Here is a 25,383-nt window from a genome sequence, read left to right as displayed (position 1 = left end):
TGGTTTGCTTGTTTATATTGAATAAAAGCAGGTAAATAACCACTAGAGCCCCCACACTACATCCTACACAGTGGGCTTAATGTTTTAATAGAAATAAATAATTATAGTAACAAAATTGTCATAGCTGTCACACATTTCATTTTAAGGTCACTTAAAGAAATCGGGATTGAATTCATGCCCAATATTCTATTTTCATTTCAAATAGATTTTGACAATATTTGTTGCAGTCTTTACTGGGAACTTTTCTTAGCCAGAAAATTTTGCCAGTTTTCAATTTACTGCATAAAAGTTATGCAAAATGTAATAAAAATTGTCCATTTATTTGGAGTGATTTCTATCTTTGACACAAAATGTTCTGTTGCCAGAGACAAACCATTTAAGCAAGATCGCTGACTGGAACACACACACAAAATATTCACTCTGTCTGGGGAGTGATACAGTTTTCTGGACTATGGATCAGAAAATCCTCAGGTTATCAAAAAAAAATGCTACATTTATTATTTTCCACTGAATTACTTTGTACCATCTTTTTTAAAAGATTAGACAAAATTATTAAATCCAGCTTTTGAATTTCTTTTCCTTTCTGCTCTGCTGAATATTAAAATAGCAAGAGGAAAGGCATGATGAAATAAAGAAGAGGAAAAGAGATAATTATTTGCCTGCTGGAAAGGAGAATTCCTACTGAGTCACCTTACATGAGATCTTCTTTTCTTGGCTTGCTTCCATTATATTTAGCAATTTCCTTCAATGTACACAAATTATGCCTGTAGTTTAGTAAACGCTGCTTCTTCATAGGATCGAGAGATTGATATCAGATTTAATATGGACTGTCCAGAAAAACACCAGTCTGCAGCTGCACAAGGCACCTGCAACTTTGGTCCCTCATGAAGGTAGAAAATGTCCCAACACATCATGAAACCACAAAGAACGGTGGAGGCACTATATTTAGTTTTCCCACGATCCAAGTCTTTTTCTCTCCATACTATTTTTTAAATAAGTTGTGTGTGTGTGCATGCGAATACAGTCAGATCCAACTCTTTGTGACTCCCCTGGACCGCAGCCCCCTGGACCACAGCCCACCAGGCTTCTCTGTCCATGGGATTTCCCAGGCAAGAATACTGGGGTGGGTTGCCATTTCCTTGTCCAGAGGATCTTCCTGATCCAGGGATTGCACCCGTGTCTCTTTCGTCTCCTGCATCGGCGGGTGGATTCTTTACCACTGTGCCAGCCTGGAAGCCCTAACTAAGGCATAATAGAGAGCATTCACATTGTTGAGGCTTTGTGGAATGTGGAACACATATACAGTTTCAGACATCCTAATAAGTATTTTCTGAGTACAAAGGAAGCAAATAACAAAGAGGCTTTTTCTCTTCTTAGATACTATTTTTCTACTCTGGGTCATTCCATGATTTTAGAGCACACATAAAAGCCGTAAAGGAGACACTGAAAATTTAAGGTGTGCTCAGAGATCCATGGGAGACACCCTGGGGATCCAAAGACTGATGTCTCATCATTTAATGTCTATAATACGATAAAATATAGACTTCTGCTTCTGGCATGATTTCCCAATTCACTGATATTATCCCCATTTGGTGCATCACTGAAAGTAGGATGATTCCTTCTGGAAAAGGAAGAGTAAAGAAGCTTATTTTACAGGATCATTTCTGCATCTTCTTTGGCTGGGGTGCTCAGCAACTATGTCTGAAAGGTCATAATTCAGTGTATGACTGTTCCAGAGTTCTCAAGCTCTGACAGACGCAGGGGATCGATCAAACTGAATATTGGTAAAGAGTAAATCTGAATCCCACTCTCCTTCTCAAAGTTGTTGCTGTTGTTAAGTCCCTAAGTCATGTCTAGCTCTTTTCAGCCCCATGGACTGCAGCACACCAGGATCCGCTGTCCTCCACTAACTTCCAGAGTTCGCTCAAATTCACACCCATTGCATTGGTGATGCTATCTAACCATCTCCTCTGACCCAAACAATCGCCCTGAGGTGGGGATCGGACCCCGGCTTCAGTGCCCCCACCTGCTGAGGGCAGGTCCAGTCCTACTAACACTCCTGTTTCCCCCCTAGTTCCTTCGTCCTACCGAGTTTTGCATGGCTCCATATAGCCTGGTGGGCTGCCGTCTACGGGGTTGCACAGAGTCGGACACGACTGAAGTGACTGAGCAGCAGCAGCAGCATATACTCTTTTCCAGTGGTCAGGTACTCCCGCCCACTCTCAGCTGGCGTTCTGAGAGCACTTCTGGGTCTGAAGGTGTATCCCTGACGTACTTGTAGAGAGAGATGTCCTCCACGTCCACCTACTCCTCTGCCATCATGTTCCTCTCTAACCGTCTCATTCCTGCTGCCCCCTTTTCCTTTTGCCTTCAGTCTTTCCTAGAATCAGGGCCTTTTCCAGTAAGTTGGCTCTTTGCATCAGGTGACCAAAGTATTGGAGTTTCAGCTTCAGCATCAGTCCTTCCAGTGAATATTCAGAGTTGATTTCCTTTAGGATTGATTGGATAACATTCCTTGTTATCCAAGGGACTCATAAGAGTCTTCTCCAGCACCACAACTTGGAAGCATTGGTTTTTCGGCCCTCAGCCTTCTTTATAATCCAACTCTCACATCCATACATAACTACTGGAAAAACCATAGCTTTGACTCCACAGACCTTTGTCGACAAAGTGTACTCAAAGTACTACTCAAAGGAAATACTGGGTTCTCTTGTCTATACATTTCCCACTTCACTTACAATAAGATATCTAATTAAGCCTCTGGGAATTTTAAAAATACAATCAAAATCACACTAGGTGGTGCAGTACTTAAAATGTTTGGAGAGCTATCCTCTTAACAATTTTTTTCAGTTCACAAAACCACACAAAAAAGTTAAAACTGTTAGCTATCCACTCTACATTGTATAGGAGATCTCCAGACCTTATTTACCTTGTATAAATAAAACTTATAGCCACTGAAAAAAAACTCCCCCATTTCCTCCTCCCCACTCCACTGGTGACCACCATTCTATTTTCTGCTTCTGTTAGTTTGACTGTGTTAGATAGTCAATGTTTGCTTGTGCTAAGCGTTACTACGTATACACACACACACAGGAAAAGGATACACAGATATTTAATGGATATGTTTATCACCCTGACTGTGCTGATGGTGTCACAGGTATATGCACCCATCCAAATTAATAAAATTATATACATTAAATATGTGCAATTTTTTGTTTCTTATATCAATATCTCAATAAAGCTGATAAAAATTTTATTAAAAAATTAAAAGACCCTCCTACCCACAATAATTGACAATAATTTTTTAGAGGACTTAAAACAAAAATTTTTTTCTATTTCAAATAACAATTGTGTCGCTCTATATATAAATAAGAAAAATGACAGTTATAAAATAATTATGTAGAGTGAAAAAACACAGGTTAAAAAAAAATGCATGCATCACAAAAAGCGTCTCCGGTTGATCAAAGAGAGAAAAGGTATGCTTTGCCAATAAAAAGAAGAGATAAATGATAGCTTAAATTGAAAAATCTCCAGATGGTGCAAATTTGGCATGCTATCCTTTCAAATTATGTTCCTAGGTGAGGAAACTGAAGCAACTTGCTTAATTCATTAATTAAGGCATACTAATTGATACAAATGAGGACACGGTTCCTATTTTCTAGAAGCTACGACGTTCAATATTTAGCTTCCATTTGTCATTCTCCTCCCACCTCACAGCTCCCCTTGTGGGGGTGTATGGGTATGTGTGTTGAAGGTCCAAAACACATGCAATTTCTCTTAGAACAAGTCTGATGAAAGAAACCCCAAGGGCACAGAGGACAGACAACAAAAGCATGTGGGACTGCGGCACCAAACGAGACGATGACTTAGACACAACGACGAAAGGCAACCAAAGAAGGCAAACGCTGCAAACACAAGCTTCTGAATACTAAGCCTGCAGATAAATCGTTGGTTTTGATGATGATAGAAGTCAATAAGAGGAGTTTGATAAATGGTAAAAGTTTCAACACAAACAGAAAATACCCCAAGGAAAGCTAACTAATCATTTAAATTGTCACTACTTGGAGGCGGAGGGAAACCCTCATCCACCCCTGATACAATTATTCTAGAGAATATAAATTGTTTGGGAACGTTTATTAAGAAGTTATACTTTTATTCATTTAAATGTTTTCAATCCACATCCACTACTTCATGGATCACAGCCTTGTCATGACAAAGCGGCCTGTGTAACTCAAGGAATCTATAAGCCACGCCATGCAGGGTCACCCAAGATGGACTGGTCATAGTGACGAGTTCTATGTTCCACTGGAGGATGAAATGGAACCCACTCCAGTATTCCTGCCTCAAGAATCCCATGAACAGTATGAAAAGGCAAAAGATATGACACCAGAAGTTAAGCCCTCCAGGTCAGAAGGTGTCCAATATGCTACTCTGGAAGAGCAGAAGGCAATACTAGCTCCAGAAAGAATGAAGAGGCTGGGCCAAAGCAGAAGCAACACTCAGGTGTGTATATGCTTGGTGGTTAAAGTAAAGTTCTAATCTATAAAGAATGATATTGCCTAAGAATCTGGAATGTTAGGTCCATTAATCAAAGTAAATCGGATGTGATCAAGCAGGAGATGGCAAGATTGAAGATGGACATCTTAGGAATCAGTGAGCTAAAATGGACAGGAATGGGCAAATTTGATTCAGATGACCATAATATTTACTACTGTGGGCAAGAATCCCTTAGAAGAAATGGAGTAGTTCTTATAGCCAACAATCTGAAATGCAGTACCTGAGTGCAATTTCAAAAATGACGGAATGATCTTGGTTTGTTTCAAAAGATGTACTTTGCATCATAGGGGATTGGAATGCAAAAGTAGGAAGTCAAGAGATACTCAGAATAAGAGACGAGTTTGGGCCTTAGAGTACAAAATGAAGCAGGGCAAAGGCTGACATAGTTCTGTCAAGAGAACAGGGTGGTCATGACAAACATCTTTTTCCAACAACTCAGGAGAGACTCTACACATGGACATCAGCAGATGGGCGATATGAAAATCAGACTGATTGTATTCTTTGCAGTTGAAGATGGAGAAGTTCCATACATTCAGCAAAAACAAGACCTAGAGTTGACTGTGGCTCCAATCATGAGCTCCTTATTGCAAAATTCAGGCTTAAATTGAAAAAAGTAGGAAAAATCACTAGACCATTCAGGCATGACCTAAATCAAATACCTTATGATTAAAAAGTGGAAGTGATGAATAGATTCAAGAGATCAGATCTGATAGAGTGCCGGAAGAACTATGGACAGAGATCTATAACACTGTACAGGAGTCAGTGACCAAAACCACCCCCAAGAAAAAGAAATGCAAGAAGGCAAAGTGGTCGTCTGAGGAGGGCTTACAAAAAGATGAGGAAGAAGGGGGGCAAAAGGCAAGGCAAAAAGGGAAAGATACATCCAAGTGAGTTCCAGAGAATAGGAAGGAGAGATAAGAAGGCCATCTTAAAAGAACAGTGCAAAGAAATAGAGGAAAACAATAGAATGGGAAAGACTAGAGATCTCTTCAAGAAAATTGGATGTTTTAAGGGTATATTTCATGCAAGAATGGGCATGATAAGGTCAGAAATGATAAGGACCTAACAGACAAAAGTGAAAATGAAAGTTGCTCAGTCATGTCCAACTCTTTGCAACCCCACGGACTGTATAGTCTGTGGAATTCTCCAAGCCAGAACACTGGAGTGGGTAGCTGTTCCCTTCTCCAGGGGATCTTCCCAACCCAGGGATCAAACCCAGGTCTCCTACATTACAGGTGGATTCTTTACCAGCTGAACCACAAGGGAAGTAAGCAGAAGAGATTAAGAAGAGGTGGCAAGAATATACAGAAGAACTATACAAAAAAGGTCTTAATGACCTGGAATCACAACGGTATGGCTACTCACCTAAAGTCAGACATCCTGGAGTGTGAAGTCAAGGGGGCCTGAGGAAGCCTTACTATGAACAAAGCTAGTGCAGGTGACTGAACTCCAGCTGAGTTATTTTAAATCCTAAAAGATGATGCTGTTAAAGTGTTGCACTCAATATGTCAGCAAATTTGGAAAACTTAGCAGTAGTCACAGGATTGGAAAAGGTCAGTATTCATTCCAATCTCAAATAAGGGCAATACGAAGGAATGTTCAAGCTACCATACAATTGCACTCATTTCACATGCTAGCAAGGTTATGCTCAAAATCCTTCAAGCTAAGCTTCAGTAGTACTGTGAACCAAGAACTTCCAGATGTACAAGCCAGCTTTTAAAAAGGCAGCAGAATCAGAAATCAAATTGCCAACACTTCTTGGAACATGGAGAAAGCAAGAAAATTCTAGAAAAACATCTACTACTTCACTATGCTAAAGCCTTTGACTGTGTTGATCACAACAAACCGTGGAAAATTCTTAAAGATATGGGAATACCAGACCACCTTACCTGTCTCCTGAGAAAACTGTGGATGTGGATCACGAAGCAACAGGTAGAACCAGACATGGAACAATAGACTGGTTCCAAATCAGGAAAGGAGTAAAACAAGACTGTAAAATTGTCACCCTGCTTATTTAACTTATATACAAAGAACACCACGAGAAAAGCTGAGCTAGATGAATCACAAGCTGGAATCAAGACTGCTGAGAGAAATAATCAACAACCTCAGACATGCAGATGATACCACTCTAATGGCAGAAAGTGAAGAGGAACTAAAGAGTCCCTTGAAGAAGGTGAAAGAGGAGAGTGAAAAGCTGGCTTGAAACTCAACATTTGAACAACAAAGATAGTCCCATCACTTCCTGTCAAATAGAAGGGAAAAAAGCAGAATCAGTGACCTATTTTATTTTCCTGGGCTCCAAAACCACTGCGGACAGTGCCTGCAGCCATGAAGTTAAAAGATCCCTGCTGCTTGGAAGGAAAGCTGTGACAAACCTAGACAGCGTATTAAAAAGAAGAGAAATCACTTTGCTGGCATAGGTCCATATAGTCAAAGCTATGGGTTTTGGATGTGAGAGTTGGACCTAAAGAAGGCTGAGAGCCAAAGAACTGATGTTTTTCAACTGTGATGCAGTTGAAGAAGACTCTCGAGAGTCCCTTGGACAGCAAGATCTAACCAGTTAATTCTAAAGGAAATCAACTCTGAATATACATTGAAAAGAATGATGCTGAAGCTGAAACTCCAATAGTTTGGCCACATAATGTGAAGAGCTGACTTACTGGAAAAGACCCTGGATCTGGGAAAGATCGAAGGCAAAAGGAGAAGGGGGCAGCAGAGGATGAGATGGTTAGACAGCATCATGGACTCAAAGGATATGAGTTTGAGCAAGCTCTGGGAGACAGTAAGGGACAGAGGAGCCTGGCCTGCTGCTGTCCATGGGCTTGCAAAGAGCGAGACATTACTGAGCCACTGAACAACAACAACAACAAATCCACAGCTAAGAATAATACTTAGGATTTATGCAAATACTCTGCTATAAGAGTATAAAGTATGATATTTGTCACTTGAATAAAATAAGAGACAATTTAGATTTCTAATAAAAGAGGGTTGATTAAATTATTTTGCTATGGATACAACCATATTATGGAATGCTATGCAGCCATATCAATAATTTTACAGAAGAATACTTATAACAAGAAAATATACATTCACTGCAAGTTGTTCAGAAAATTGTTATAAGAACACAGTAACAAGTTAGAATGTTAGTAAATTATCTTACATGACAGCTCTTGCATTGAAGGGCTTAGATTTAAATTTCTATGAAAACTTGTACCTCCTGCACCTACCAGGTAAGATGACAGATTGTTCCAGTTTCTTCTTTTATGAGAAGTAGAAGAATTATATTTCTTCCTACCTCATTGTGTTTGGGAATATTAAAAAAAGGTAATGCATTCAATGCTCTTAGCATTTTATTGTGCCCATAAATGCTATAGATATTAACAGAATAATATAAATGTATCACTTATAAAGTATACATATATTTACGTTTGATTTTGCCATACCATGGAGCATATGGGGTCTTAGTTCCCCAAACAGAGACTGAACCCATGTCCCTTGCAGAGGAAGCATGGATTTCTAACCACTGGACTGCCAGCGAAGTCCCTATTTATGCTGATTTAGATACTCATACTGATACAATATATTCAAAATGAACCTCAATTTTTTTATACTTATCTCTTCAGCTTTAAGTGCCATTTTTGTTGCACTGCTAGCTGGGTTGTGTTGCTTTGGCTGTGTTCCGTAATTCTGCATGCAGAAGAGAGTATGATCAGGAGTTCTGCGGCCGTAGCAAAGAACACCGATGTCTCAGCCACTTGAAACAACGGAGGTTTATTTCTCACTTGTGTTACAGACCTTTGGTGGGTCAGCAGACATCTCCTTATTTAGAGACCCAGACTAATGACCAGCCACCATCTCAAACACTGCAAATCTCCATGCCAGGGAGAGCGGCAGCATGACAGTCTCTCACGGCCTCTGCATCCTCCGCTCAGAAGTGATAACATCCCTTGTGCTCATATTTTCTGGCCAAAGCCAGGCACATACCCAGGAGAACCTCAATAACAATAAAAGTGTGTTTTTAACCAAGAAGAGTTGAAAACTGATGTGTAGACATCACCTGTGTCTGTGTGCTCAGTCATGTCCGACTGTTTTGCATTTGGAGCGGAACACTGATAGGAAAATAGAAAAAGGTGCATCCACCCCCCAGCCACAGAAGCAGAAATTAGGATGAACCACTGGATATCCACACTGGCTCCAGGAGAATCATCTAACTAAATGAAGGAACAGAAATCAAGGAATCACAGGATTAACCAAGAATTTAAGACATCCTCTAAATTATTCCCCTGCCTTTAAGACATAATGATCACACATAGTCATTACCGGCACAAGCAAGTAATCTAATTTAATTCTACCAGGAGAATTGCTTTTTTTTTTTTTTTTCCCTTGGCCCCAGCTGGCGAGCTGCTGAGGCTCTCTGGCTGGAGAACCGATGGGCCTTGTAATTGCTTTCTTCACTCATGTAACCACAGCTGCAGTTGTCATTCATAAACCGCAGAACTAATCCTTTGGAAGTTTTCATCTTGGCCATTTGCTTTAAAACCTCCAGTGCCCATGAGTTTGTAGATGTAGCCCTATAAAAAACGAAGTCTCTGACCACTGGTCCGAGCCCTGGCCTGCCTGTCGTAAATCCTTGGTCTTCATTCTCAAAATTCTTACATTTTGTTATAGTTTTTTGGAAAACCACTTCACTCATCAATATCTCTGTTTCCTTGTGAGGAAACTAGAGAAGCTTACAATTGGTAAAGAGCATCAAAAGGCTTGAATGAATTTTTAAAAAAATTAAAAATATAATTCTCTACATATTAACACCTTTTTGGTACAATAAACTTTAAATATACTCTAGTCCTGAAATATAGGAACTAACTAAAGATTCTTCAGAAAGGTAAGAGACAAATATGTTTATCAGAGTTTAATAAACATTGATATATCAAGTCCATAAATAATTCTCTTGCACTAACATATAAAAATTCAAGACAAATGGAAAACTTTGGCAGATAAATATACACACACACACATATACACACACTTAAAGTCATTTTATATGTTTAAGATATTTTATATGCTTTTCTTATTTTTCTATTATATAGCTTGCTATTCTTGGCAATAAATAAATAACAATAGTCTAAGAAAAATTGGTTTTTTAGTCTTTGTTATTTTAAGAGCATAATAGGCTTGCTGAAGCACTAGAATCACAATATTTTACTAATGCTGGTATAACAGTGGTTCCTGTCTGGGGTTATTAGTGAAGGATGGGGCAAATCAGAAATGCTTCTGAAATTAAAAATTCCTTCTACTCATATTTTATCCTCTTTCTTATAATCATTAGGGATAAATACCAGAGTACAGGAAAACAGCATGTTACAAATAATCTTGGAGACTTGGGAGGGTTTGTGACCCACCCCTCAAAAAAGTAATAATAGAGAAAAGATGAAATATGATAATAAATAATGGTGGGGATGTGGAGAAATTGGAACCTTCATACACTTCTGAAGGAAAACTAAAACAGTGTAGTCACTTTAAAGCCAGTGTTACGGTACGTCAAGAACCTAAATGTAGAACTCCATATGATACAGCAATTCCACTCATGGGCAGATAGCCAAGAGAAATGAAAAAAAAAAATTCTCTGCACAAAACTTGTATATAAATATTCATAGAACAGTATTCACAATGGCCAAAAAGGATAAACAACTCAGATGTTGATTGACAGATGAGGGGATGAACAAATGTGGTATATCCATACAGATGAATATTATGCAGCCATAAAATGAGATACCGACACGTTACAATGTTGAAAACATTAAACTAAGCGAGAAAAGCCAGAAACAAAAGAACGCATTTCATGTTTAGAATGCAACATCCAGATCAGGCAAAAGTACAGAGACAGGAAGAAGATTAATGGTTTCCAGGGGCTGAGTGGAGAGAATACAGGAGAGTGATTGGAGGGGATACCAAGTTTCTCTTTGCGGTGATGAAAATGTTCTGGAACAAGTCAGTGGTGAAGGTCAGATAATTCTATGAATACAGTAAAAAAAAAAAAAAACCTCTAAGTTGTATACTCTATAAGCATAAATTTTATGACACTTGAATTCTATCTCAAAAATTCATTTTTCAAAAAAAATAGCCCTGCAACATAAAATTAATTTTAAAATTTATTTAATTGGAGGCTAATTACTTTACAATATTGTGGTGGTTCTGATCTAACATTCACATAAGGGAAATCTTTCTCCTTTTCCTCTTTCATGAATAAAATTTGTAATAACTTCAATTACCAGTTCCTCCAAAAGCATATTTCACATTAACTTTGCCATTTTCACATGAGAGGTGAAATTGTATTTCTTATTTTAAGAAATCAAACACAATGAAACCAGCTTTCCCTTAGATGAATCCTTCCTTCTCCTCCAGTGTGTACTGATCTGGTACCAAGAACACACCTGAGGCTACATGCCACCCAAGAGGAGGAAAGCTTATTCCAAGCTGTCTGTTTATACGGTGCTTTCTCAAAAGCCAACAGTACAATTCAATAGAGTGTTATTAAGTTTCAGAAATGTCAGTGGACAATTAGATGGTTTTATTGATAAATCTCTGAGCAAATATCCAAACTTTTTTTTTTTCTTCTTTAAATGCAGCATTGAACTAGATGGAAATTGAACAAATCTCAGAGCTAAAGTAGACTGCGTGAGAGAGTGTGTGTGTGGGTAGGTGCGACAGGAAGAAAGAGAGAGACTGTAGTTCTCCGTATTTTCACTCGTGGATACTGGAGTCATTATTCTGAAAAGGCAACTTTTTCCGCATTCAGGAATCTCAGCTACCTTTTAAATAAGATACGTGTGAACTAAATTCACCCGACTCACAGGGTGAGAGGTGGTGGGTGGCAAGGCCTGAGACCCTCACTTACCCCTTCCCGAGCATGGCAGAGTGGCACTTCCCTGGCACTTTCTGATGCTCTCCTCCGTTGACAGCGGGCAGGAACGTGGGTGTTCACACTTCTTCCCATACCAGCCTACTTTGCAGTCACATCTTCCACAGTTACACTGCCCGTGACCTTCACAATGAGAGTAAGTATATATGTATATTAGTATATGTAAAAATGTATTATATATATACACATACACATGTATATGAGAAAAATATACTGAAGTCAGAATTAGTCTCCAAACAGTGAGTGTCACAAAGAAGTAAGCATCTCCATCAGCACCACAGAAAACATATAAGGCAAAAGTCCATTTTTCAACAACGTTCTTAAATACCGGAGCTGTATTGATTGATCATGAAGGGTAAAGAAAAGCAACAACTCCAGATCAGATAAACAGGTTCGGAGGGCTATCAACTTGAATCTTTCAAAATCCAAGTGCATGAGATTGAATTAGCCTGCTGGGGCCCAAATGGAGGGTTTAATGGATCTGGCGATTAATTCACACGGAGGAGAGCCATAGGAAATGGAAAGCGATTTGTTTTTGAAACAGGGTCTCAGCTCTTGGAGTCTCCCAGACTTTATTTTCATGACCTTTTTACTACCCACAACCCTTGAAGACTAATTTCATACACACAAAAGAGGTCAGGAAAGAAATTAATTTCTTTACACATGGACACACAGCCTGCAAAAAACTGTGATAAGTGGTGATATGGTATAGCAGAAAATAGACCAGGTTATCAATCATATAAGTAGGTTCAAATCCTGACCCTGCTCCCTACTGAATACAGCTGGTCAAATGACAGCCTCTTTGACATTTAGGTTCTTCATTTTAAACCGCATTATCTATCCACATTTATCAAGAAGTATATACTGTATCTTAAAATGCTACATAAAAATGAGCTATTGTTATTTTTGTTCATTTGAGCCCACACATCTAACCAAGTAGGAACAGGAAGGAATGAACAACTTAGCTGAGTTTTGCTAACTCTTCATAACCGTTCTGAAACTCATTATTACAAACGCAAAGTAAAGCAGATTTCAATAATTCCTCCAAAAATGCATGAAGGATTTTAAAGGAAGTGGAATTACACTTTCCTTAAGTAAATCAAGTATGTTGGTACTGGATGAAGAATCCATGCTATTTTGCATTTTGTATTCAGTTCAGTTCAGTCGCTCAGTCACGTCGGACTTTTTGTGACCCCATAGATTGCAGCAGGCCAGGCTTCCCTGTCCATCACCAACTCCCAGAGCTTACTCAAACTCATGTCCGTCGAAATTAATATATATCACAGAGTATGAAAACTGGCCTTCAGTGAAGACTGGCCTGTTTGATCAGTATCTCATGAGGTCTGTGGGCAGATGTCCATCTGTCAAGTTTGAAGCATCTGTCTGTTAGGGACCAAACGACGGTCTCTAGGACCTGAGTCATGTTTACCAGAAAGAGACAGGATATGCACTCATCCTGCCTGGCCAATCATGTAACGCCAGCTACTCCTGTAACTGAGACAAAGAACTGCCTGTATATAAGCCGCCATACTCCTTTGTTCGCGGCTCTTGTCAGATTCCCTTGTGTGGGATGAGACTTGGGCCCTAGCGCGCTAGGAATAAACAAACTCCCTTCTTGCGTTTGCAATACTGTGGTGGACTTGCTCTCTTGGTCGGTTCGGAGATACGGGCTCGGAGCATAACACTGTCTATCAGGAAGCTTTTCATTGTAAACCAGCTTCTTCATGGAATAAATCATAAAATCATAGTCAAAGTAGGATGAGCTATTAGGGACTACGGAACCCAAATCTCTCATTTACACTAAATTCCATTCAACAAGTTTATTGAGCACCTGCTATGTAATAGAATCTATGGAACAAATTGCTGTTGATACTAACACTTTGTCTTAGAGCTCATAATTTTAAAGGAAAATTTTTTGATTACTAATAGATACATAAGACATGTGACTATGATCATTTAGACCTTCAAACACAAGAATTTTTATTATAAAAATTTAACTTACTAACACTTATAGCTCTGAGGTTATTGGGTACCCTAGCTTCTAGCCATTTATCCTAGCTTACAAAGTTCCTCCCCTTCTTCCCTGTCCTGATATAATTTTTAGAGCAAAATTTGCAAACAGAGCTGTATTGCAAATGCATAGATAAAAAACAGGTTTTAAAACAAAATCTTTAACATTTAAAGTACAGTCAATTCTGCTGTTCTATGAGAGCCGGTGACTTTGAAATTCTGGGAGACAAGCAGCATCATTTGTAGGGCACTTGAATGTGTCAGGAGGATGCTGGACAAAGTACAGAACATGCTGCCATTTGTGCAAGACGAGCTGATACTTCAACAATAAAACTGAAAAATACAGTTAGACTGAAAGGGGGGGAAAAGGCTTTCCTCTTGAAAGTTTAAAATAGCTGTGCAAGTTAGAACAAAGCATCCAGTAGGTGAGGAGGCCAGGGAATTCCTAAGTACTCAGGAGAAGGCCACCTCCTACTGCAGGTGCTTGGAATTCACAGGCAGTGAGAGTCCTGATCCCTTGGCATGTGGAATAAAGTCAGGGTCTGTGTGGACAAAGATGGGGACTGATGGGAGGATATTCTGAAGTGCTATAGTTGGCTTAAGAGCAGCCATTACAGGGACTTCCCTGGTGGTCCAGTGGCTAAGACTCCACGCTCCCCAGGCACTGACCCAGGTTGGATTCCTGATCCGGGAACTAGATCCCACATGGTGCAACTAAAGATCCTAGAGCATGCCACTGTGAATATCCTATGCATCGCAAATAAGATCCAGTGAATTCAAATAAATGATAAATTAATAAATCAATAAATTAATAACAAGTAATTTAAAAATAAGTAACCATTTTTTAAAAAAGAATAGCCATTACTTTCTGTCTGAGGTTCATTCACATGTCAACATTAAAAAAAAAACACTGCAGTGGCAAAAAACAAATTCGTGAAGATGATCAGATACTATTAATACAGATTCTTGAAATTAAAATCTGGTCATTATCTTCAGAAGTCAGATTAATTGTGGGTGCTTTAACAAATGTTCAAAAAATGTGCAGATGCAAGTCTTTCCCCTTGTTGCCTTCATATCCACTCTCTTCTCTTTTTGTTCTATTTACCTCGCTTAGTTCTTACTCTCTGTGCTTTTCCCCCTAACGTTATGCAGCTTCACTTTTCTGGCCGTCTGCTATTTCTGAGCACTTCTACAAGTTCTAGGGGAAACGTGGTCCATGAGGTCTTCACCTCTATTTCCTGTGCATTTCATGCAGCATCACGGACCTTCTCAAGGATTACTACTCTGAGTTTATGCGTCATCCTAGGCATCACCAACTCCAAACAAAAACGGGAAGAAGATATAAAATGTGCCCTCACTTTCACCATATGTGTGATGATCCTTAAGCTTCTGTGTCTTGGGCTCAGCCTTGGACCCCAGCCCCTGCCTCATCTGAGCAAAAGGCACTCTCAGAAACAGCTGCGGTCGATTGTGTACACACTGGAAAGAACTGATGGGATATTGTCATTGCTGCAACTGGCCTGGCCTGAAAGGTCTGGCCTCTAAATAGAAAGGATCAAAGTGGGAGAACACTGCCTAGTTCAGGATGGCCCCGTGCCTCGTCAAATCATCCACGTCTATGCCCTCTACACTTTGCCACCAGAAGCCAACATCCAGTGAATACGTTCAAGCTGGGGAAAGAAGGGTTATGAAAAAAATGAATGGCTTGAGTAAAACATTCACAGTGAAAGTAATTCCTGAGAGTCAGTGAGTATATGGCAACCAGTTTAAATGGTGAAATAGTGGCATACAGAATGTTTTTGAAGGTTTCATTGTTTGGGGAAAAGTAGGTATACCTAAATCCAATACTCTGATGAATATCACAGAAGAAGCAAATGCAAAAGTAATAGAGAAAAGGCTTAAATGTAACTCTAGTCTAGAATGGGGAAAAATAGTATCGACAGTGGTATTGCTAATCTAAATGTTGACCAGGGATTAACCTGACAAGTGAAAACATAAACAAAACTATGCTTTCACAGTTCTAAAAATTATATTTTTATTATAAAATTATATTCAATAACTTAAAAGTCACATGCTGCCAAAAATAAGTTATGGATTCCAATCTAAATGAAACTGTACCTTTTTCTACTAAAATTCTTTACGGTAGTTCATCAGTGGGTTTAGGAATCCACTTAGAAATGTAAGGTATCAATACCAGGTTCTGAAGCAGGTATTTAGCTTTTCAGAAAAGACAGGAAATCAAAACTTGAAATTGCAATTTCTCTTCTGAGGTTACTAGTTTCTCAATTTTAGAGCGATAAAATGAAGGTGATGAAAATGCTTGTTTTTGATTCATAAGTTTAGAAATGATAAGATCTATTTATCATGAAAATCCTTTAGACTGTCATAACATACTATATCAGAGTCTTTCATAAACAAATAGAGAAAAAAGCAAAAGTGAAGAATTTAGGAGATCCGTGTCCTCCACCTAACTGAGTCAATGGTTCACCTTTCCCGGCTCCATCTCACTTTATCTTTAAAGTGAGAGACCTAGAAGAAGTGAATTCTCCCACCCTGATCTGAAACATCACATTTCAGTGCTAATGTGTCAAATCTAGGTGTGTATGTATCCACATATATTTGGCCTTCAGGAGTTCATTTCATTGATTCTAACAAAGATTCTTTTAAACTCTGTAGACAAGGGAATCAACAAAATAGACAGGAAAGATATAGAATGTTATTGTTTTATCGCAGATATTAAATACATTAGAGAACTGCTTTCAAAGGCCTACGAACACTCCTTAGACACACACACACATTCATGACAAGGGAAAAACAACAGTGTCTAGTGTTGGCATGTAAATAGGATCACAGCCAGAACTGCATCACAAGGGTGGGGAGCTGGCAGCAAGGGACATCAAAGGCATCACAGCCACGCTGAGCGTTAGGGGCTTCCCTAATGGCTCAGCGGTGAAGAATCCACCTGCCAGTGCAAGAGACACGTGTTCGATCCCTGGTCCAGGAAGACCCATAAGCTCTGGAGCAACTAAGCTCCAGAGCCTGGGAATCGCAGCTAGTGAATCCCATGCATCCTAGAGTCCAGAGGCTGCAATGCCTGGGGCCACGCGCCACAACCGCTGAAGTCTGCGCGCCCTAGAGCGCGTGCTGGGACACAAGAGAAGACGCGATGACAAGCCCACGCATCGCAAAGGGAGAGAAGTCCCCGCCCAGCCCGCTCAGCAACGAAGACCCAGCACCGCCGAAACCTTCTTTAAAAAAAAAAAAGAAAACTTACTTAAAAAACAAAACACTGAGCTTTAAAGGCTCTCAAGAAATTATAGAAGAGGTTGCTGACACCGAAGCTGTTTTTGTGTGTGATCATTGCACTCTTTTGTGTTAAGCTATCTAACCTCTGAAACATCAACCCAGGACATATGTAGTTCCATCCATTCCAGAATGCTCTTCTTCCACAGAGGCTATTTCTCTCCTTGAAAATGAACAAAAAATGCTCATGAACTGGAATCTGGTATTTACAAGTTGCTTCTCACAAGGAAATATGAAGACCACGGAGAGAAAAAATTGGGGGAAATGAATTCAATCTAACTAGCACTTGTCATTGTTTAAAAAATCCACTTGATATATTATTTTTCCCTTTCAAGACAATGTAAACTGAATGTATGTAACAATTTCCTTCCATTTCTTCCCTTAACTCTTTGTTAATCCACAAAGACAAATTTCCTCCTATAATATGGTTCTACCAAATGAGCCTACTTTCCACACTAAGGGAACTCTAGGCCAGGACTAACCTTATATTTTCATCATTTTGCTAGGCAGGAGCAAGCCGAAAAAGTGGAAAGTCACACTGCAGCATATTTTTTCCTATTTGGGAATTTGGCAAACTGGATCAGACTGGTAAGCAGTCATCAGGAAGAAGGAGTTATTTCAGAATCAGAAAGTCAGTTCAGGGGAGCAGTTCATAGAACTGGAAGAACAGAGCAGCTGATATACTTCACGATGGCTGGTCATGCCGTCATTTCAGTCACACTCAAAACTTGTCTAGAGTATCCTCTTTGAGGCATGTACATGCGTGTGTATCTTTGTGGATATATGAGTCATATGTGTATATGGATGAATTCATGTATCAGTGAATAGGAGTGAAAGAAGTGTGAAAGAAGTGATAAATACACTTTAGGAGTGAAAGAACAAATAAATACAACTAATTTATTTGGGAGCAGGGATCATATTTTAAAATTTGTATCACATCTCCTGTACCCATGATGGATCAGGCACAAAATATTTACATGGAAGTGCATTATTGAATACATGAATGGAAAGAGTGGGAATGAATAAGTAAAATTAGGTCAATTAAATGAAGCAACTATAATCCAATGGGAGATTTCTCTTGGACTTAAATAAGCTCAACACTCTCAGGGTGGCTGGAATGAGAGCTAAAAATAAAGCTTCATTTTATCTGAGTCTTATTACACTCCAGCCTGGCATAAATCACTAGAGAATATCCACATCCTTGGGGTACTTCTATCTCATAACACTAAGGTATTACCACACTCAATAGTCAATTGCATGGCTCTCTTCTCTTGGTGCAACTCTGGGCAACTGGAAAAATTGTGAAGACTAATAATTTACTAAGCATTGCATATAGAATTCTAAAGATTTACTAAGCATGAAGAACTACTCCAGAGATTGACACCCACCCCAGATCAAAACAATGTTCAGAGAAGCCTAGTTTTATAAGAATTTTAAGCATTCAAAGGACATCCCTTCCTTACCAAAATAAAGGAAAATTGAAGCATCCTCTGTGCATCATTTGGAGATTAAACGACATGAGCACTTCAGCTCAAGTTGTTTTCAGGTGACACTTAAGGGCGCTGTGAACTTTGTCAAGTCGCTAATTTTCTTTGAACATTCCCTCTTACACGTAGATAATAATGTATCCCTGTCTGAGTCCGTGCGAACATAAAATGGAATGAGGTGTGTGAACGAACTTGACAGGTGTCTCTCAGCACAAGATCTCTGTTAATGAGTTTCCTCTTGCTTAAATTTCTCATGTTAGGTGTGGGAGGCAGACTGTGGAGAACTGGCCACATTCAGCTCACTTCAACAAAGGAATAATAAAATCACAATCACAGCCTGATGTCTTATTGTTCAAATCACAGCCTACGACCCCATCACCTCTGTGAGCCTATTCAGAAAATTCTCCCAAGCCCAAGGAATCATCAGAACAGGGCGATTCTTCTGCAGGGGGAAGCTTCAGGAGCCAGCTCCCCTCGGCCAGGCCAGAGAAGTCTTTGCAGTTGCATCATCGTAATTAAAAAGGGCAGCTCTTTTATCTGCCTTTGCTGGCAAACTTTTATCTGGAGACAGAGCTCCCTATATATTTCCTTACACCAACCAAGCAATCAAGCATGAACATGTGTCTACGCCTCCTGGATCGTCCCATGTAATAAAATCTATTACTTCATTTTTGTTGAGTGACATTTTTTAAGATAAAACAGACGGCTTATTGTTTTCCTTTGCACTATTAGAAATTCTGGCAGGGTGGTTTTTTTTTTTTTTTTTCCTTTTCATTTAGATTGTGTGTGCTTAGTCGCTCACTCATGTCTGACTCTTTGCGACCCCATGGACTGTAGCCCACCAGGCTCCTCTGGGGATTCTCCAGGCAAGAATACTGGAGTGGGTTGCCATGACCTTCTCCAGGGGATCTTCCCAACCCAGGGTTCAAACTCAGGTCTCCCACATTGCAGGCGGATTCTTTACCAGCTGAGCCACCAGGGAAGCCCAAGAATACTGGTCTGGGTAGCCCATCCCTTCTCCAGGGGATCTTCCCAATCCAGGAATGGAACCAGGGTCTCCTGCAATGCAGGTGGATTCTCTACCAGCTGAGCTGCCAGGGAAGCCCCTTGCGTTTAGATTACAGGCTCCCTGTCAAGGATTATGTTTGTCTCCTCATTGCTGGAACCAGTGACCCAGATGCAGCAAAGATACTGGCAAAGAGTAGCCGGTCCATATAGAATTTTTGAATCCACTAATTGATATTCAATTGTAGACTTAATGCAGGACAACTTTTAGTATATAAATTATACCAAAAAAGCAATGCAATAAACTGCCTACAAGAGCCACACTGTCTTTAGTTTTGTACTGTGTTAGTAACAGCTGCCTTAAGGGTGCCTCTCCTGTTCGGGGTCAAGTCTGCTAGCTTTGTGTTCTCACTGCTGAGGATTAGATACATGGAGGTAATAGTTCTTTTTGGTGAAAGATTAGACTGCTTTTCAGAGAGTGGGTGTGTTTTCATCTCAGATCTTTGCCCAGTGTGGCAAAGTCTCTAAAGGGTTTTCAGGTTGATATTAGGAGTCCTATGGGTCTCAAATTCTTCAGAAGGCACATTCAGTTCTTTCACAGTTTCTGGGAGAAGCAGAATAAATCTTGAAAAGAGGGAAATGAACATTTTCTTATTTAAAAACAGGAATTAGGGACTTCCCTGCTGGTCCAGTGGTGAAGACTCTGGGTTCCCAGTGCAGGGGGCTCAGGTTTGATCCCTGATCAGGGAAGTAGATCCTATATGCCACAACTAAGATCCAGCACCATCAAATAAAAGAAATAAATAAATCTTTTTTAAAAAGAATAATAATAATAATAATAAAATAAAAACAGGAGTTAGGAAAGCACTTACCAGAACAGAAGTCATCAGAATATCTGTCGTAGACAGCCCGGCAGTCCCTTTCATCACACTCACAGGTGTCCCCATGAATATCCCCCCAGTCTCCAGTGGGGTCCACATCGTGGCAAGAACATTCACCGCACACACAAATCCCTAGAGGGGAAAAATGATTTTGTATGGGTCGAAAGAAGAAAACTCATGAAAGAAAGCATCTTACCCATTGCTCTTTCTTCTGTTGTTCACTTTATATTTGGAAAATATACGTGTTCAGGAATTATAGTCTATAGAGGAAAACACCATCTAGAGTGGCCAGTAGAGAGCCTTCATAAACAAAAGTTACTATCCATGCCGATACTTCTGTGGGATTGCAACATGTGTCAGGAGCACCGTGCTGGTAGGACTCAAAGATAACACCAACACAATTAACATAAAATGTCACCCTTGCTCTCAAGAGGTTTACAATTTATTCGACCCCCCCCCCAAAAAAAAAAGCGAATAAAAAAACTAGCACGGAAGCACTAACATTTACTAGGACGTAAATACTCTAAAAGTTGGGAAAGTGGAAGTCAGTGTGAGCAGAAGTAATTAAGGTAGATGGTCTGGACAAGAAGAGAGAAGGGGAAATGTTTTAGGAGCTTCGGAGGTAGAACAATTCAAGGGAGGTCAAGAAAGCGAGAGTGAGCCAAGGAAGGTGGGGATGGACATGGGATCCTAAGCAGACCTGACCCACTGGAGCAGAAGGAGCATATCCAGAAAGACTGAAAAGCGGGCATGGCTCCATCAGACGAGCCCAGGCTATAGAGGACACTGACGCAGGCGGAGAGCTAGAACTCTGGCTTTTTGGAGATTCGTATAGAGAAGTGTTAAGTTGTAAATCATATAAAGTTGTGTGAACTATTAATAATCATCTTTAGGGCAATGATCTTTAGATCATTTGTGAAAGGAACAAAATTAAATCCCTTTCTTACCTCTTACATCAAAGTCAATTCCAGCGGGACTAAAGATTTAAGGATATAAAACCATAAAATGTAAAATAAAATCCATTTTTATTCAAAAACATCAAAGCAAATTATTTAAAGAAAAAATAAAAGAATTAATGACATAAAAATCTAAAATTCTGGCTGAGGGCAAGGCACCAAAAACAAACTAAAAGATAAAAACAGCTGAAACATGTAGTCATATGTATTTAAAAGACGAAGCTACTTTCATAGACATAAGCAATTGTTATGAATGAATTATCTAAGGACAAATATGCCTACAGAAAAATAGACAAAGGACACTAATTGGAAGTTTTGTAGAGAGAAATAATGACGATAGATCAATGTAAAAATGCTTACAACTCAACCTGTAATGATTAAGGGTTAAGAGAACTTTAAGCAACAGTGAATTAGAATTATTTCAGACATCAGATAGACAGAAATAAAAAAGATTGTTTTAGGATCAAGAGTTGGTGCAGGTACAGAGTATAAAATGTACAACTTTCTGGATGGCAGTTTCACAACATAGACTCTTTAGATGTATGTTACTTATAACATAACAGCTCACTTCAATTAATGTATGTAGAGGAAAGGGAGAGAACTGAAAAGTACATGTATAGGAACATTAAATATGGTGGCATCATGTCATTGAAAAACCACTAGTGATCTAAATGTCCATCAGTAGGGTTCCTACATAGCTTATATAATAAATGAAAACATAAGTGAGTTAGTATGATAAATAATCAGACCTGCTCTGCACAAATTAAAGAGAGGACTTTTCTTTATAATTTTTGTCCCAAGTTCAGGCCTTTTGCTTTCCTTTCTCTGTGTACAGAAACTGGGCATATTTTACTTTCTGTGTCAACCTTTAAAAAGATAAAACTGGTGGTGTGTTCAGGCTTTCCATGCAAGCATTACCTATTAAAATGTATCATTCATTTATAGAAATGCAAAAAAATAATTTTCCAGCTTTCTAGATTTTAACTTTTTTATTGAAGGAAACTGACCACTTACTGATAACTTCAAGTAGTCAGAAAAGCCCAACATGGCTATTTATCTACCAGGAGAGCTGACAAAGGGAAGATGAACACGTATTTTCAAGAATTTTCTTCCAAGTGTTTAATACTAGTTGATTTGATATCAACACTTAGTTAACTCACTTTAAATTACATGATAGCAATACTAATATATTTTTAAATTCCTGCCTAAGGTCAATCTCAATTTCACATGGCTATATTTTATTCACTATCTCATTTTTATTATTGTGTATCAAAGCTAAATGACTCCTATCAATTCAGTATTGTAACCAAGCCTTTGATTGACTCAATTAAGACAAGTGTTTTCTGGAATACTCTCTGAATAATTAGATGTTCATGCTGTAGCTGGTTCTGTTAGTCAAGAGACATTTAACAGAAGTATCTACAAGAATCGCCTTTTCACTCTACCATGTCATTTCTGGAGGGCTGCCAAAGAAATTACAGTCCCCGAGTTAACTATTTGTTCAGTGAAGCTGAAAGTATGACAGCAACTTTCTTATCTTTCTGCGTTCTGCCCAGTAAAAAAATAAGAAAGGGATGCTTGTTGGTATAAGAAATATTGATTTACATCAAAGTCAAACCCTATAAAAGATGACTTCCACATGGAAGGAAATACACAGAAAAGGTGAGGTAATAATTAAGAGCTTTGTTTTTTCCCCAATTACGTAGTAATGAGTATGAAAGACACACCTCTGTTGCTGCAGACTTTGCCATCTGGAGATGTACATCTTCGCTTGCTCTCCCAGGGGGTGATGTCACACTGGAATTCGCATTTATCTCCATGCCAACCAGCCTGGCAGTAACAGTTTCCACAGTAACACTTTCCGTGGCCTTTACCCAAAATGAATTTTATACAGTGAGGAAAAAAAGCAGCTTTCAAAAGCAGAATTAACTTTCTACCTCTTGGTGATCACTTCTGCCTTTGGAAATAATCAACCTACTCCACAGTTCTTGCTTAAAATAATCAAATTATGTAGTTTGCCACCGAAACATCATAGGTGTGCCCATATCTACATCATCACACACATAAAGCAAGTCAAGGTGTCCTCTAATTTGTCCTAGCCAGTTGGCTGATGAAAATGACAGAATGTTCAAGAAACTGCATGAAAGACAGCGAAAGCCTACCAGGCCTCCAGTCACAAATGTGTACATCAAACTCAAATGTATATAAGCATTCACTCTGAGAGTATTCCTTAAGTCATTTGAAATCAACCATGAGATACCAATGGTGCTTACTTCTTTGGATGCACAGTATTAATGACGGAGCCATTTCTTTAGTTAGAGGAAACATTTCATCTTTTCATTCAACAGTATCTGACAAGCTATTGTGTTTTTACCACGTGGCAGAGGGTTTCAGCTAAATCAACTTTTAGTAGTTACTTAAACTACTAACTACAAATAAAATAGCATGGACCCTTGGTATTAAAGTCAAATCCCCTTCCTATCTGTCAAGAGGATACAAGTGCTAGGTAAGGGCAGTCCATCGTTTCGTCTCCAGAGGCCCCCCCACCATTGTAGCTCCCATTGCTCCACAAACTATTACTCTGCTTGTTCGTACTTATGTCCATACAATTTGTAATGATGTCACCTCATCACTTTCTGTGCCCATGTCCAGCAACCCTACAAATTCCCAAAAGATGACAAGTCTTTTCCACCCCAAATCTCCTTGTATATCCTCTTTTTTTCTGTAGCTATGTCAACAACCATGAACGTGTATTCTTACACCTATGATGAAAAACAGCACCGTTTTGGTTTTTAGTCTATTCTTTCTGCTTTACATGAATTTATCCTTTGTCAGTCTATGGCTAAAGGCTTTGCTCTTGCCTCTCTCTTCTCCATCAGCCATCATCCCAGAGAGGGGCTATTTTTCTTTCTAAACACTCTGGCATTTCTGGTCAACAGCAGGAGCGTCAGTAGGGCCTGGTACACACACATATGAAGGGAAAATACAATAAAATATGCTGGTCTCGGGCTATTTTTGCCTCTCAGATGAGACTTCCTTCATGCAGATACATATCAGAGAGACAGAGAGAGTCAGAGATGAAGAGAAAGCGCTACAGTGAAATACAGAGAAAGAGACAAGGGCCCAATGTATAATGTCATGTTTTCTGTCTAAATGAGCTGCCATTGGAGTATCTACAGAAAACCTCTTCTTAAGCTGGAGATGGGGCTTCCCTGGTGGCTCAGATGGTAAAGAAGCCAGCTGCAATGCAGGAGACCTGGGTTCTATCCCTGGGTTAGGAAGAACCCCTGGAGAAGGGAAAGGCTACCCACTCCAGTATTCTTGCCTGGAGAATCCCATAGACATAGGAGCCTGGCTGGCTACAGTCCATGGGGTCCCAAAGAGTAGGACACAGTTGAGTGACTCAGCACACAAGCTAATAGAGAAGGGTCATTTCTACAGCAAACTTTAACTTTTTCACTTAAGCTGACATAAAGACCATCAAATGATTTCATCAATAGTAAAATATAAAAGCTATACATTTTATTCATGGACTTAAACTATCTCTACATGTATGCACACAAAAATATCACGAGCCAGTGTTATATCACAAGCCTCAGGAACCTGAGGGTTACACTGAAAGAAAACAAGACAATTGCTTTCTAAAAGCTCTTCCTAGAAGTCAGGTTTGTTTGTTTGTTTGTTTTTTTAAGACTTGATTAACTTCTTAAAGTAGAATTTCCTTTAAGTAGATTATACTTAAAGTAGTATAATCTCAGAAATCTTCAAAGTTTATTTCCTCTGTCATTATAAGGAATTTATGTAACATGCAGCAGTTTGTTAATCTCATGTAAGGCTTACCATGAGATTAACAAATGATCATAAATCTTCATTCCTCACACTCAAATTCTTTGTATATTTATAAAATTCAGTACTGACAAGGTTATACTAAAAAATCATTGAGATAGAGGTGAACAGGATTATTAGAATAAATCATGTAAAGCTATACCATATGCAGATATGGAAAATTAAGCAGATATCTTCATAATTCAAGTGAAAATACTATAATAAGACATAGCTGGATAACCGAGATAAAATATAAGCCTTAGGACAATACACAGCCCAGACAACGAACATCATTCTTGGCTTTGTGCAAACTGATGGAGTAAGAAAATCTCTTTTTGAATTGCTTCCCTATTGGGCTGTAAAATCACCTCTCAACAGACTGTTTTCTTGTGAATGATACATGGAAAATCTAGACTCCTACACAGTGCCATCGCCATAGG

The 25,383-nt window shown here is 39.2% G+C and overlaps 1 protein-coding gene across 1 annotated transcript in view; it reads right to left on the bottom strand.

Moving 5' to 3' along the window:
• The window catches only part of ITGBL1 (integrin subunit beta like 1), a 225,548-nt gene that overhangs the window by 95,569 nt on the left and 104,596 nt on the right, over positions 1 to 25,383 (bottom strand). The window contains exons 5-7 of the mRNA XM_069602441.1: positions 22,846 to 22,986; positions 20,154 to 20,294; positions 11,453 to 11,599 (exon numbers count right to left, since the gene is read on the bottom strand). Coding sequence (XP_069458542.1) covers positions 11,453 to 11,599; positions 20,154 to 20,294; positions 22,846 to 22,986 — 429 coding nt within the window. The remainder of the gene's footprint in view (positions 1 to 11,452; positions 11,600 to 20,153; positions 20,295 to 22,845; positions 22,987 to 25,383) is intronic.

This window comes from Ovis canadensis, chromosome 10 (assembly GCF_042477335.2).
Source record: "Ovis canadensis isolate MfBH-ARS-UI-01 breed Bighorn chromosome 10, ARS-UI_OviCan_v2, whole genome shotgun sequence".
NCBI classification, from domain to species: domain Eukaryota; kingdom Metazoa; phylum Chordata; class Mammalia; order Artiodactyla; family Bovidae; genus Ovis; species Ovis canadensis.
The sequence above is the reverse complement of the archived record's forward strand: the minus strand, read 5'-3'. Positions and strand labels throughout refer to the sequence as shown.